The 12,123-nt window shown below is 41.8% G+C and overlaps 1 protein-coding gene across 5 annotated transcripts in view; it reads left to right on the top strand.

Annotated features, from left to right (window-relative positions):
• The window catches only part of ints6l (integrator complex subunit 6 like), a 41,176-nt gene that overhangs the window by 4,363 nt on the left and 24,690 nt on the right, over positions 1–12,123 (top strand). For all 5 annotated transcript variants that reach the window (XR_014923050.1, XM_085473920.1, XM_085473929.1 and 2 more), the window contains exons 3-9: positions 3,863–4,012; positions 9,894–9,983; positions 10,176–10,359; positions 10,475–10,603; positions 11,070–11,233; positions 11,546–11,698; positions 11,939–12,071. Coding sequence is in view for 4 of the 5 variants with exons in the window: in XM_085473920.1 (XP_085330046.1) it covers positions 3,863–4,012; positions 9,894–9,983; positions 10,176–10,359; positions 10,475–10,603; positions 11,070–11,233; positions 11,546–11,698; positions 11,939–12,071 (1,003 nt within the window). In the remaining variant the exon portion in view is untranslated. The remainder of the gene's footprint in view (positions 1–3,862; positions 4,013–9,893; positions 9,984–10,175; positions 10,360–10,474; positions 10,604–11,069; positions 11,234–11,545; positions 11,699–11,938; positions 12,072–12,123) is intronic.

Consider the following 12,123-nt stretch of genomic DNA (forward strand, 5'->3'; position numbering starts at 1 on the left):
CTCATATTGTGGATGGATTATCTCAGTTGTTCTCCTGACTGAAGTTTGGTCCGTTTACAGTATCCTGCCATGCGACTGCATTTGTCTCCAACCATCAGGAACCCCCACATTAACTTTTATCGAGTGGAAAAAAGTTAGCATTCATCCTCCAGCTTCACTGTGTTTATATTATGCTAACATAGCTGTGTAGCTAGACACCACGTAGCACATTATTATATACCAGCTAGTCCAACTTCAGTAACCCTACAAACGTCACTGCTGTTTAGTTTTCTCTCTTCATTTATGTTGGAAGTGATAGCAGAGCTGTACGTTTTAATTTGTTTCAGAAATCTCTCAGTCAGAACATGCTATACCATGTTTAGGTGGAAACTAGCGAGCTAACTTCCTGCTAACTTCTAAATCTGTTAAATTGAATTAATTCTGTTTTCATGGATGCCTGGATGTAGGGCTGCTCAATTAATCAAATTGTAATCACGATTACAATCTGGGCTTTCAGCGATCATTAAAAATGACTGAGCCGATTATTAGCTCCTCCCTCGTACTTTACTCTCGCGCTGCTCCGTGTGGCAAATCCCCTGGCAAAAATGATAATCACGATTATTTTCACTGAAATTGAGATCTCGATTATTTGACAATATTTATTTAACAATAACAATGTATTGAATAATGACTTTAAAGATTGTCAAAAAATAATATAAAATAGTATGCAAATACTGATAACAGTGCAAATGTTCGCAATATAAAAAATAAATGAAAAATATAAACATCTATGTTTAGTGAACTTTGCAGTGTTGCTCTGTGGTGCAGCTACGACACTGTAGCAAAGTTTACACTCTATGTCTACTTGATCCACGTTTGACTCCGCGAACCAATAATGTTTTCACACCACTGAAGTTTTTTTACCTCTCTTTTCAACCAACAGCAGTCACTCTCCAAATAATTTTCGAGCTTTCGAAGCTTTCCGAGCTTCCCTCGGGTCCTCTTAATCAGCGGTCCCCAACCCCCGGGCCTCGGACCGGTACCGGTCCGTGAGTCGTTTGGTACCGGGCCGCGAGAATTGAGGCTCAGGTGTGAAATGTATATTTCTCAGGGTTTTTATCGGTTTTCAGCGTTATTTTGTTATCGTTTTTATCGTTTACTTGGTTTTCCTTGGACTTTTCGTGTTATGAATAAATTTTCTTTTTTTCGGTACCGGTACTAGTTTTATTTTATTGTATTTATCCGCGACACCTTAAAGGCTGGTCCATGAAAATATTGTCGGGCATAAACCGGTCCGTGGCACAAAAAAGGTTTGGGACCGCTGCTCTTAATTGTTGTGACGCGTGTTCGAAATGCAGAGAGGTGCGCTCGATTTGCCACACGGAGCAGCGCGAGAGTAAAGTACGAGGGAGGGGCTAATAATCGGCTCAGTCATTTTTAATGATCGCTGAAAGCCCAGATCGTAATTGTGATTACAATTCGATTAATTGAGCAGCCCTATCTTAAACTGCTTATTTTAGAGCGTGAAAGAAATGAAAGCACCTGCCAAGGACCAGTATAAGTATTTTGAACTCTCTGTTAAAGCTGCATTGATGAATAATCCAAAATTAGCTGATCAATTAATAACCAGTTCTATAACAATATAGAATATAACAACCATATGGTTGTTATATTGCTATCTATAGGACTCAGATTATGCTACTTGTATTCACAGTATTCACCATTAGGGATGGGTATCGTTTAGGTTTTATCCGATACCGGTGCCAAACCGGTACTTTTGAAATGGTGCCGGTGCTTAAACGGTGCTCAAACCAGTGCTTAAAGAATGGAGAACACAAAATTGGTCCAAAAACCTCTCACGTTCAGCTGGTTTTTGTAAAAAGATAACAATGTTAGCCTTTTCTGCAGCTATGGGGCATATATGGTATCACTCTTGGCTGGAAGCAGTGCTTAAACAATGGAAAAAACACAAACTTTATCCAAAAACCTCTCATGTTTAACTGTTTTCCACTTTTTCTTTGGTCATTTTAGCCTTTTTGGCCAGGGTGAAGGGAGTATCTGCCATCAAACAAGAGGACAGCCGCATGTAGCTATGATGATGTTTGCTAGTTCACCTTACATGCATTAATGTAATAACGTCGTTAGCCTACTCAACGTAAATTACACACGAACAACATTAAGCTACTGACCCAGAGAAGAACGGCTGCTGCTGCCATCATCATCCGTCATCATTTCTGCTACACTGGCAGGGCTAGGGGCCAGGACTCTCCTCTTCGGGTTTTTGGGGGATGTTGCTAACTCCGGGTCCGATAACAGGCACCGCACCCGCAGTAGACGTGCTCGGTGTGAGGTCTCGCAGGCAAGCTATCAAATACGGCGCATTTCTGGGCTTTTAAAAAAAACGTTATGCGTTGCCACGTGTTTCATCGGATTTGAGGTGTTACCTCCTTTGACAGTATCACAGTATCAGCTTAAAGCACTTGTTGCAGGCTGCTGAGTTTGTATATTTTGCTGTGAAGTACAACCAGACTTTTGACCGCTTTGCCTTGGGCATTTTTAATCTGTAGCTCTGCTCTAACAGAACGTACGTACCTGGACCCGCCTACTATCCTCGGAAACGTAAAATGATTGGCTAGAATCTAAAGTGTATCACAGCTCAGGAAAAAAAAGCACCGAAATAAAGCACTGAAATGTGCGCTGCTTTTTGGTTTGGTTACGCACCGGATACCGGTACTCATCCCTATTCACCACCAGTTAGAGATTAAAACAATCCAAAACATGATTCTCACCCCCCCACCACTCAGAAGCACCCAGGTGCTGAAGTGCTTTTTCCTCATTCTAAAGTCTACCCTCAGCTTCATCCTGCTCTTCCTCTCTTTGTCTTTGTTGCTGTCCCCTCTTTTATTGCTTTCTTTGTGTGCCGAGGATTACGATAAAGGACAAGGTTATAGTGAACGGAACTAGTCTGATTGCACAGTTACAGAAGCAATAAATTGTTGATGCAGAGGGAGAGAGAGATGAGGTTGGGTGGGAAGAAAATAGAAATATTCTGTAGTCTGAATTATTGAGTGCACACTAAGCTTTACACTTCTGTCAGGGATGATCGGTGTCTGGGTTACTTTGCTGCTAACCCTCTTGAGTGTTTTTAGTGAGGTTTTCTTGTATAACTGCCCAATATTCATCTAATGTCATTCACATAACAGTGTGCTGTGTAGAAATTCCATCTAAATCGTGGCTTTGGAGTCATATCTCATGTTAATCCAAAAATCTACCCACTGGCTTGATTCGAAGCATTTGTGTTCACCCCAGCAATTCAAGCTTCTTTTTTTATTCTCTCTCTGTCTCTTCCCCTCCCTCTCCTAGCAAAGGAAGTGGTAAGCTTGCAGGTCATCCTTAGATTAAGCATGAATCTGCAGCGGTAAAGCACTTGACCCCGCTGGAGAAAAGTCCAAGTGCAGTTACACACTCACATCCTCTCTTAGCAGTATCTCTCTGTCACGGAGGACAGGCAGCGCTGGGAAGTGTATTTTTGGATGCTTGTCATGTATGAAATTAGACCTTTTCTGAAAGGCAACTTGCAGCTCAAACGTGGGTGTGAGTTTCAACAATGTTATCTTCTATTTCCAGAACTTCACATTACCTGATCAAATTTTATAGTTACAATTAAGCCACGGTGCAAAGAGTCAGTGAAACTGAAACTCCTCTTACCAAAGGGTCAGTTTGAGCTTTTCAGTGAACACAATTTGCTGTGTTTTTTTCTTTCTTATAATGACTTGATCTAACTATGTGTGGGTGTGAGTCTTTTTTGCAGAACAGTGACTTCAGACCTCCTTCGCTACTGCTTGTGCCTTTAACACATGTCTCTGCACTGCTTGTGTTTCAGGCCGGCTGGAAGGAGAACCATGCCACTTTCATGTGCGAGCTGAAGAATCTGCAGGCGTCCGGGCTCACAACATTAGGACACGCTCTTCGCACCGCCTTCGACCTGCTTAACCTCAACCGCCTCATCTCGGGAATCGACAACTACGGGCAGGTGTGAAAGGTTTCAGAGTTATTGAAACAGAACTTGTTTCATTGTTTGTTATGGATGTTAACACAACACTGCATAGTTATTTTTAAGCCCTTTTTCGAGCATCCATGTTCCCCACAGATTCATTCATAGGGAGAGCCACAGTACGCATGAGCAAAGTCGCACTTCACGTTGTATACATCAAGTCTAGTAAAGCAAAATCCCAATTTATGTTTACATGATCTGCAAAGGTGGCCCAGATTATTGTGTGTAGTGTGAGGTTTATTTTCCTTGTTCCTCTTTGTGTATAGTTTTCAGTTACTTGGCAGTCTGTTTGTGATAATATGGCAACAAAATGTGACAAGTCAGGAAAAATCCCAAATCTGTTAGTGCTACATACTCAGAAATTTACAATAACTACGCATTCATGTCATCAATCTTAAATAGAAATTCAGAAACAGTGGTGTAAGTGTTGCAGGATGGTGATTTATCTGCAGAGTAATACAGGTGTAGAGCAACTTTGCTTTTATATCCGAATATACCCTATAGCTGGCAACCATTTGAGGCAAGTCTCCTATTGTGAAGAGACTTGTCACAGTAGGGTTGCGTAGACAGACTCACACTGATTGCAATGCGTTGGCACTTTGTCTGCATTTCTAAATTAGACAGCAGTTATTTGTGAAGCTTTCACAGTGTGGCTGAGAGCGATTGCAGTCGGTCCCAATCAGATCCTGATGGTTTTGAGACAGGTACCCCACCAGGTGACTTATGCAATTTACTTGTGATAAAAAAGAAGTTGCTACAACTACTTGCAGTTTTTTCAAAAGCAAAAATGTTGAGTGCAATCATCAGGCAACCAACTGCTTTTTTCCTATTCACAAGGAGGTTGCTATCCTACTTTTACTTTCATGTGAATGAGCCATTAATCATGAGTCTGAAATTACCTCACTCAACAGTACTGAGTGTCTCACCACAGGAATCTTGTGTAGTGGGGCTGACTGATGCAGTTAAAGTTGCCCATTAGTGCATGACGTCTTGGAGTTTGGGATGAAATCTGACTGAGTGAAGCCATTTACTGTATATCACATTTCCACCATCCTGTGCTCCGACTCTACATCTGCACAGACATTCATCAAAAAAATCGTCTCTCTTTCTTCTCATCCTCTCTGTCACCTGCTCACATACTGGCTCCCACTGAATATCAGCCTATAAATGAAACCAGAAACACAGGACTGTGACCAGATCACACTGGAATCTGTTACTGTTTGCTAGGGGAGAAAAAATCAGGACAACATAGTCAGTAGTCTATGTCATAGTCATAATCAATATTTTGCGTGGCAATATTGTAACAATACTAGACACCAAATATTGATATTTTATTAAGTAAAATGTGATATTTTTGATATATAATAGATATCATACCATGGAATATCAATATTTGCCTAATAGGAGGCAACTTTTCTGCAAACAGTTGCAGGCGGAGGTGTGCTCTGGTGCAGGTGTGCCGCAGCGGTCAGTGGAAGGATACGGCAGTTTCTCTGTGAATTTCCCATTACGTGGTAGCGCACTCGGTGCTTGTTTAGGGGTTTTTTTCGCTGTAAAAAGAAGTTTTCTTCCCACGCACAACGGACGTTAATGTTTTTGTCACTTTTTATGGAATCAAACTCAAAATAAGGTCAGTACTTCCACGCTTTAAACGCTGCACGCTCATACTCTCTCCCGCACTCGATATATTATCCATTGTTAATCTGCGCACAGCTGTTGTCACGAACGTCGCACTCGCTTATGTCATTGTCATGAGACATTCTCGCAAAAAAAATCACGGTTTTAGTAACGCAGCGTTCCTACAGGAAAGTAACGGTAATCTAATTACCGTTTTGCAATAGTAATCCCTTACTTTACTCGTTACTTGAAAAAAGTAATCAGATTACAGTAACGCGTTACAAGTAACGCGTTACTGCCCATCTCTGGTCATTAGTCGGATTGAATCTTGGTAAATGAGCACAATTTGAGGGGACTCGACTCAACTGGCTGTATTCTGGTTATCTTCAAAAAGAACAGGAAAGTTTCAGAGTGCAAATTATATAAATGAATTTCTGTCTGTTTAGAAACGAACATATGTGGGATTTATGACACTTTATTACAGGTAATGGTTGTATTATCAGAAACATATTGGATGTATTCAACACCTTGACTCTGTCTTATGGCAGCATTTATGGCAGGTTTTAGTGACAGTGTCGGTGTGCTCGACAGTCTCATTTTACACCATGCCTCATATTATCATGTAGGAAATGTTTTAAACCTATTGATTTGATTTGATTTGATTTGATTTGATATACCTTTATTAGTCCCACAAGGGGAAATTTCATAATTTCATAAGGCTGCCGACCTATTGCACGCAATGGCGGCGCCATCTTACCCTCCGACCATACATACATGACACAAAACATCACATGGGGAAGACAGGTCAGAGGGGTATAACATGGAAAAGCACAACATGAGGAAAGATAAGGAGATAAAAAAATAACTCCCCCCAGACTGAGCTCCAACAGGGAGATCAGTTTGAGAACAGAAAAAAACACCTCTGCACATAGCACATGAAAAAAAACTCTTAATACACCAAAGAAACACATGACAAGCAACAGGGGTGGGTAAAGGGTGAGAGACAGCCGATTTAGACAGTACATCCGGGCCTGCGTGCGCTGGTCTCCTTGATCCACCGTCAGCATCGGAAGGGAATAAGCGTCGAAGGCGTTTGGAAAGGGAGGAGGGATGAGTGTGTGCATATCAGTATATGTATGTGTGTGCGTGTCCAGAGTTCAGCTGAGACAGTGTCCTTCGCCCTGCTAGGCTAAGTAAACAGTCTTCCAGCCAACCCAGGTGGCCTTGCATGGAATGGGAAGGAACAGTCTAAACTAGAGCTGGGCGATATAAGATTTTTTTCATATCACGATATGTTTTTTTCATTTCAGTCGATAACGATATCCATCACGATATAAGCCAAATAACTATATTTGTAAGATTTAAATGTGCCGTTGCTCACAAGTAAAATGTGAAATAATCAGCAGCTTGTTTTGATTTAAATATTTATTTCCCATAATAAGTTCAACAGGGTAGATGTACTTAAGGAACATGAGACTTTTTCAGATAAATAAAGGCAAATATTGCAAACTACACAAAAGGCAGCCGCTAAAGTGTTTAAGTTTCAAAATAGAACAAACGAAACAGACTAAATTGTCAATTCCACTTAGAAACAAAATATTAATTCTAAAAATAAATCTTAGTTTGTTTTACAGAAGATCAGACAAAATTGAGTAACTTTTGTCAATATCAAATAAACTGAGAACTAAAAGGAAATTCTCAATCTCTCCTTGTTGTATAGCTTAGCTTTTCAAACAGTTTTAACAGTTACTTTAGTCTGACAAAAGCCGAATGATGAATTAGAGCTTCCAGTCAGAGATTGAGCATGCACCGCTTTATTGTATTTCCAGACTTGCTTTTGGCACAATTTACAGTGCGCGCTACTCTGTTTTTGTCAGACTTGAAATAGCCGAAATACCTTCACACTACGGAACTTCTCTGGCTCTTCCGTTCGACAATCTCTCTGGCATTGGAACCATCATCTGTTTTCTCTTCAGTAACCTTCGGTCACGCTCGGTTGATTTTTCTCTAGTCAGTCATTTCCTCCATTACCGCTGGCTGCTTCCCCGAACAAATACACATGTGCGGCACGTAACAAGTCACGTGACGTGACGCTGCGGCTGTGATTGGTTCGGCTCTGCGCTACTTAATTTGGATTGGCTGTTGTTCTTTTTTTTGTTTAAAGAGGACAAGAGAGATGAGGCCTATCGCAATAGTTTAACTTTTCTATCGAGGGAAAGTTATTTCGCAATACATATCGTTATCGTTCTATTGCGCAGCTCTAGTCTAAACACAGTCGTTATCAGGGTGTTTTTTGTTCGGCTCCAGCCTTGCGACCGCAGCTGGCGCCGAGAGGGTATCCGCATGAAGTGATGGTGCTTTTTACTTTAGTGTGAACAACTCATATGAATTTCAAAGGTGTTCTAACAGTCCAACACTGGTCTCTCAATCTCCCGTTGGAGAGCCGTGAGCTTTCTATGATGTTATCCAAACTTAAGTTCCGCGATGTTGTCATTCTTTTTGCTCAAAGAGCAGGTTCTGAGAACTCACGACCGCAGTGCACTTCCCCAAGATGTGATCGAATTTGCGCTCAAAGGTGTTATTTGAGCTAGCCCCTCCAGATGTAATCCAGTTTTTCACTCAGAGGTCTTGTTCTGAGTATTCACGGCAGCCGTAAGCCTCTCCAAGATCTTCTCCGTGCTGTACTCAATGAGCCCATTTTGAGAAACTCACGCCTCGTCCCATCATTTCAATCCCAGCGGGCAGCCTTGTGGGGGTTTGAACAGCCGGTTCCGCTTCCTTAATTCTTCGATAAGCCAGGGCCAAGCCAGCTCCGATCAGCACGAACCCTGTTATCATGGTTCTGAATAGGTAGATATCTTCAGCAGTCAGGCTCACCCGAGCCCAGACTTCTCGTTCAGAAGGGGTGTCAATTGCATTCAGAGACCAGTTGATCAAATCCATAATTCTCTTTTAGGTTTTAGAGAACAGACTGTGAGAGAGTGTTCCAGGGAAAAGTAATACAAAAAACACAAGACTAGACAAGGACATAAGAGGCTAAGCAGGGAAGCTAAGGGAGAGGAGGAGGAGGAGAGGAGAAAAGTGCGACCGCCTTCGTCAAGAGCAAGAGCAGAGATGCACTCTCGAACCTGAATTGATTAAGCACCAGAGGCATGCACAGTCTTAATCTTGTGCATTCCTACTGTTTAATGCATCTGCATGCAGTTCACAGCTTTTGTGGAGTTGAAGGTGGAAAAATGGATTCACACATTCTGCCCTTGTGTGTTTGCTTTAAACTGTTAGTCAGTGATATAAATGCATTGTCTTAAAAAGAAATTATGGGACACAATAGTGCTTTTAACACACTGATGTAGTTTTGAATTGATTTTACCCTGTATGTTTTTTGATGTTTTAATTTAGGTTTGCTTGTTTAAGCTGCTCATGTACTAATCAGGTGACCAAGGGCAGGTCTACCAGAATAATGTGAAAGGAGAAGTGGATTTTACTCATTTTAACTTTTAAAGAAAAGTACAAAAATGAATAGCGGAGTCTGATATGTGTTTATAACCGAGACATTTTATGGCTAAACCCAAATTAAGACTTAAGTTGGAGTAAATGTAACTGAAGTAATAAGAGGAAGACATCATGTACCTGGAGACAACATGGAGAATAGAGACTTTTGCCTAATCCACTCGACCTCACTTCAGTTAACCCAGTCATCTTCTCGTCAAGTACATCTTTTTTCTAAACCCCTGCTCTAAGGCACAGATGGATTACTACGCTCGGGCAGTGACCCGAGTTCTGTGCATCAGGAGCGTTTAAATCTACTTAAGCATTCTCTGTGTGTTTGAATTAGATGAGGCTGACCTCTGCAGCGCAGTACTAAAGGCCTCTGTCCTTATTAACAAGGAACACACGGACGCTTTGCACCTTACAGATTCACCCACACACAAAGAAAAAGATTACATGTAGTTTCTGTGGGATGGTAATTCCATAATGATTCCTGCATCTTAGTAGATGTCTGTTTAAACGGTTTACCAGCATTTTGCAATTAGGTGAAGCGTGCAACGTGTAACGGTTGTGCTATTAGGTTCACATGTGTTACCAATTTTATGATCCTTTTCATCCACAGAGCCCTGAACAGTGAGTTGGAATGCAAAGAAAAAAAAGAAGTCAGAGTAGTGAAAATAAATGGCCTCAGTGTTTTTTTCCATTTAGTATTGAACTTGGAATTAATTGCTGAATGTTATCGTTTCCCTCTCAGGGCCGCAACCCATTCTTCCTTGAGCCATCTGTGATCATCACCATCACTGATGGGAACAAGCTCACGCACAGCTCGGGAGTGCCAGATGAGGTGAGAGCACAAACAAATGCAGTGGCACTACCATGTAGTATTTATACAGTGATTCCAGCTGGGCCTGTTGTACACACATGTCATACTTTGAGTCGCTGAAGCCATCTGAAGGTTAAGATCTGTAAAACGAGCGACCTTTTGCATTTCCACTTATTAACTTGCTCTCCTACTTCATTCTTGTCTGCTGTGTAGCTGCACCTGCCTCTGAATTCTCCCTTGGCTGGCAGCGAGCTGACCAAAGAGCCTTTTCGCTGGGACCAGCGTCTGTTTGCATTGGTACTGAGGCTGCCAGGAGCAGCTACACCAGATAATGAGCAACTTGGTAGTGTCCCCACGGATGAGTCTGCAATCACCCAGATGTGTGAAGTTACTGGAGGTTTGTCATGTTTTCCTATTTTCATTCATTCACTGTGTGTCTGCAGTCTTTGGGGTAGAGTCCACAATAAATTCTCTTATGCCTGATCGGCGTGTGTCTTGCTTTTTCCGCTCAGGGCGATCATATTGCGTGCGAACACAGAGGATGTTGAACCAGTGTCTGGAGTCTCTGGTCCAAAAGGTTCAAAGCGGTGTTGTCATTAATTTTGAAAAAAACGGGCCAGATCCGCCTCCAATTGGGGAAGGTGAGTGATCAGAACGCAGCGACCATTAAAAGTTCAAATCCCAGGATGAAGTTTTTCACCTGTTTAAACTTTAAACACAGTAAATGAAATTAAAGGAGAACTGAGTGCATTTTCTAGTTTGGCCAAGTACTTAATGATTAGTTATTTGGATAAATAAACCTTTGATTTGATATGTTTAAGTTGCATTTTATTTAAAATTATCGCTTCATGTTTAAGAGGGCAAAGAATCATTTTTTGAGTGAAAGAGAAACTAGAGATTCCTTGTTGAATGTAGTTTGGATGAATGTGATCAACTAAAATCAAATTCTGTTCTTTCCCATTTGCATATTTTGTTATTTTTTCCCCCGTTCGTGCAAACGTATTCTTATTTGCCTCTTAGCTCATATCAGTCAACGTGGCGTGATCCTGCCAAGTAGAACAGTTAGTATCAGCCCGCTTATTGTTTTCTTTTTTTTTTGTTTTCCAGATAATTCTGTGGACTCAAATCGGCCTGTGTCATCCTTCGGCCCACAGCCATGGCACAGCTGCCACAAACTCATCTATGTGCGACCAAACCCAAAGACTGGGGTGCCAGTCGGGCATTGGCCCATACCAGAGTCCTTCTGGCCGGACCAGAACTCTCCAACCCTAGTGAGCAGAGAAGCTTCAAAATACCTCAGCAGCCTTCTTAGTCTGTCTTTCAGATTACATCTTATAGTGTTTGATTATATGTCAATATTTGTATTGTGTAGCTTTATGGACACGCAAACTCTCTTACTTCCTTTCTCTTTTATTGGCACCAGTTTTTTTCTGTAACACCTTTTAGTAACCGTCCAGTATAATTGCGATTACCTGTAAAACTTTAATGCTTTGTTATATACTGCTGTCATAAGGACGTCAGAGGATTGTGTATCAAAGACAAACACACCTAACAGTTTGCTCATTTCCATCTGCTGCTCACAGCCACCTCGCACTGCTCACCCCGTGGTGCGTTTCTCTTGCGTGGACTGTGAACCCATGGTGATCGACAAGCTTCCCTTCGACAAGTATGAACTGGAGCCCTCTCCGCTCACCCAGTACATCCTGGAAAGGAAGTCCCCACACATGTGCTGGCAGGTAGAGTAAATGCTTCCACTAACGCTCTTCGCCTTGTTTACAAAGTCACAGGTGTTGCCTCGGGGACTTTCTAGAAACCCAGACATAATGAGGTTACTTGCTTAATTCATCATAGCGTTTCACCTTTTTTGGGCTGTTATGAAGTAGTTGTTGGTCACGCCATTAAAGCTCTGTGAATACAGCTTGGCTTCATTTTTAGCAGCTCTGCTTTACCTTCATGTTTTCTCTTGCTGTCCTCAGGTGTTTGTCAGCAGCAGCGGGAAGCAGAATGACCTGGGGCATCCTTTTGGCTACCTTAAAGCCAGCACCACTCTCACTTGTGTTAATCTGTTTGTTATGCCGTACAACTACCCAGTCCTTCTCCCACTCCTCGGTGAGACATATTGTAGTAAATTTGTCTTTAGGGTGGCCTAAAAAACCCCCAA

This window comes from Copadichromis virginalis, linkage group LG2 (assembly GCF_057382275.1).
Source record: "Copadichromis virginalis isolate Kocher_CV1m ecotype Utaka linkage group LG2, C_Virginalis_male_GT1.1, whole genome shotgun sequence".
Taxonomy (NCBI): Eukaryota; Metazoa; Chordata; class Actinopteri; order Cichliformes; family Cichlidae; genus Copadichromis; species Copadichromis virginalis.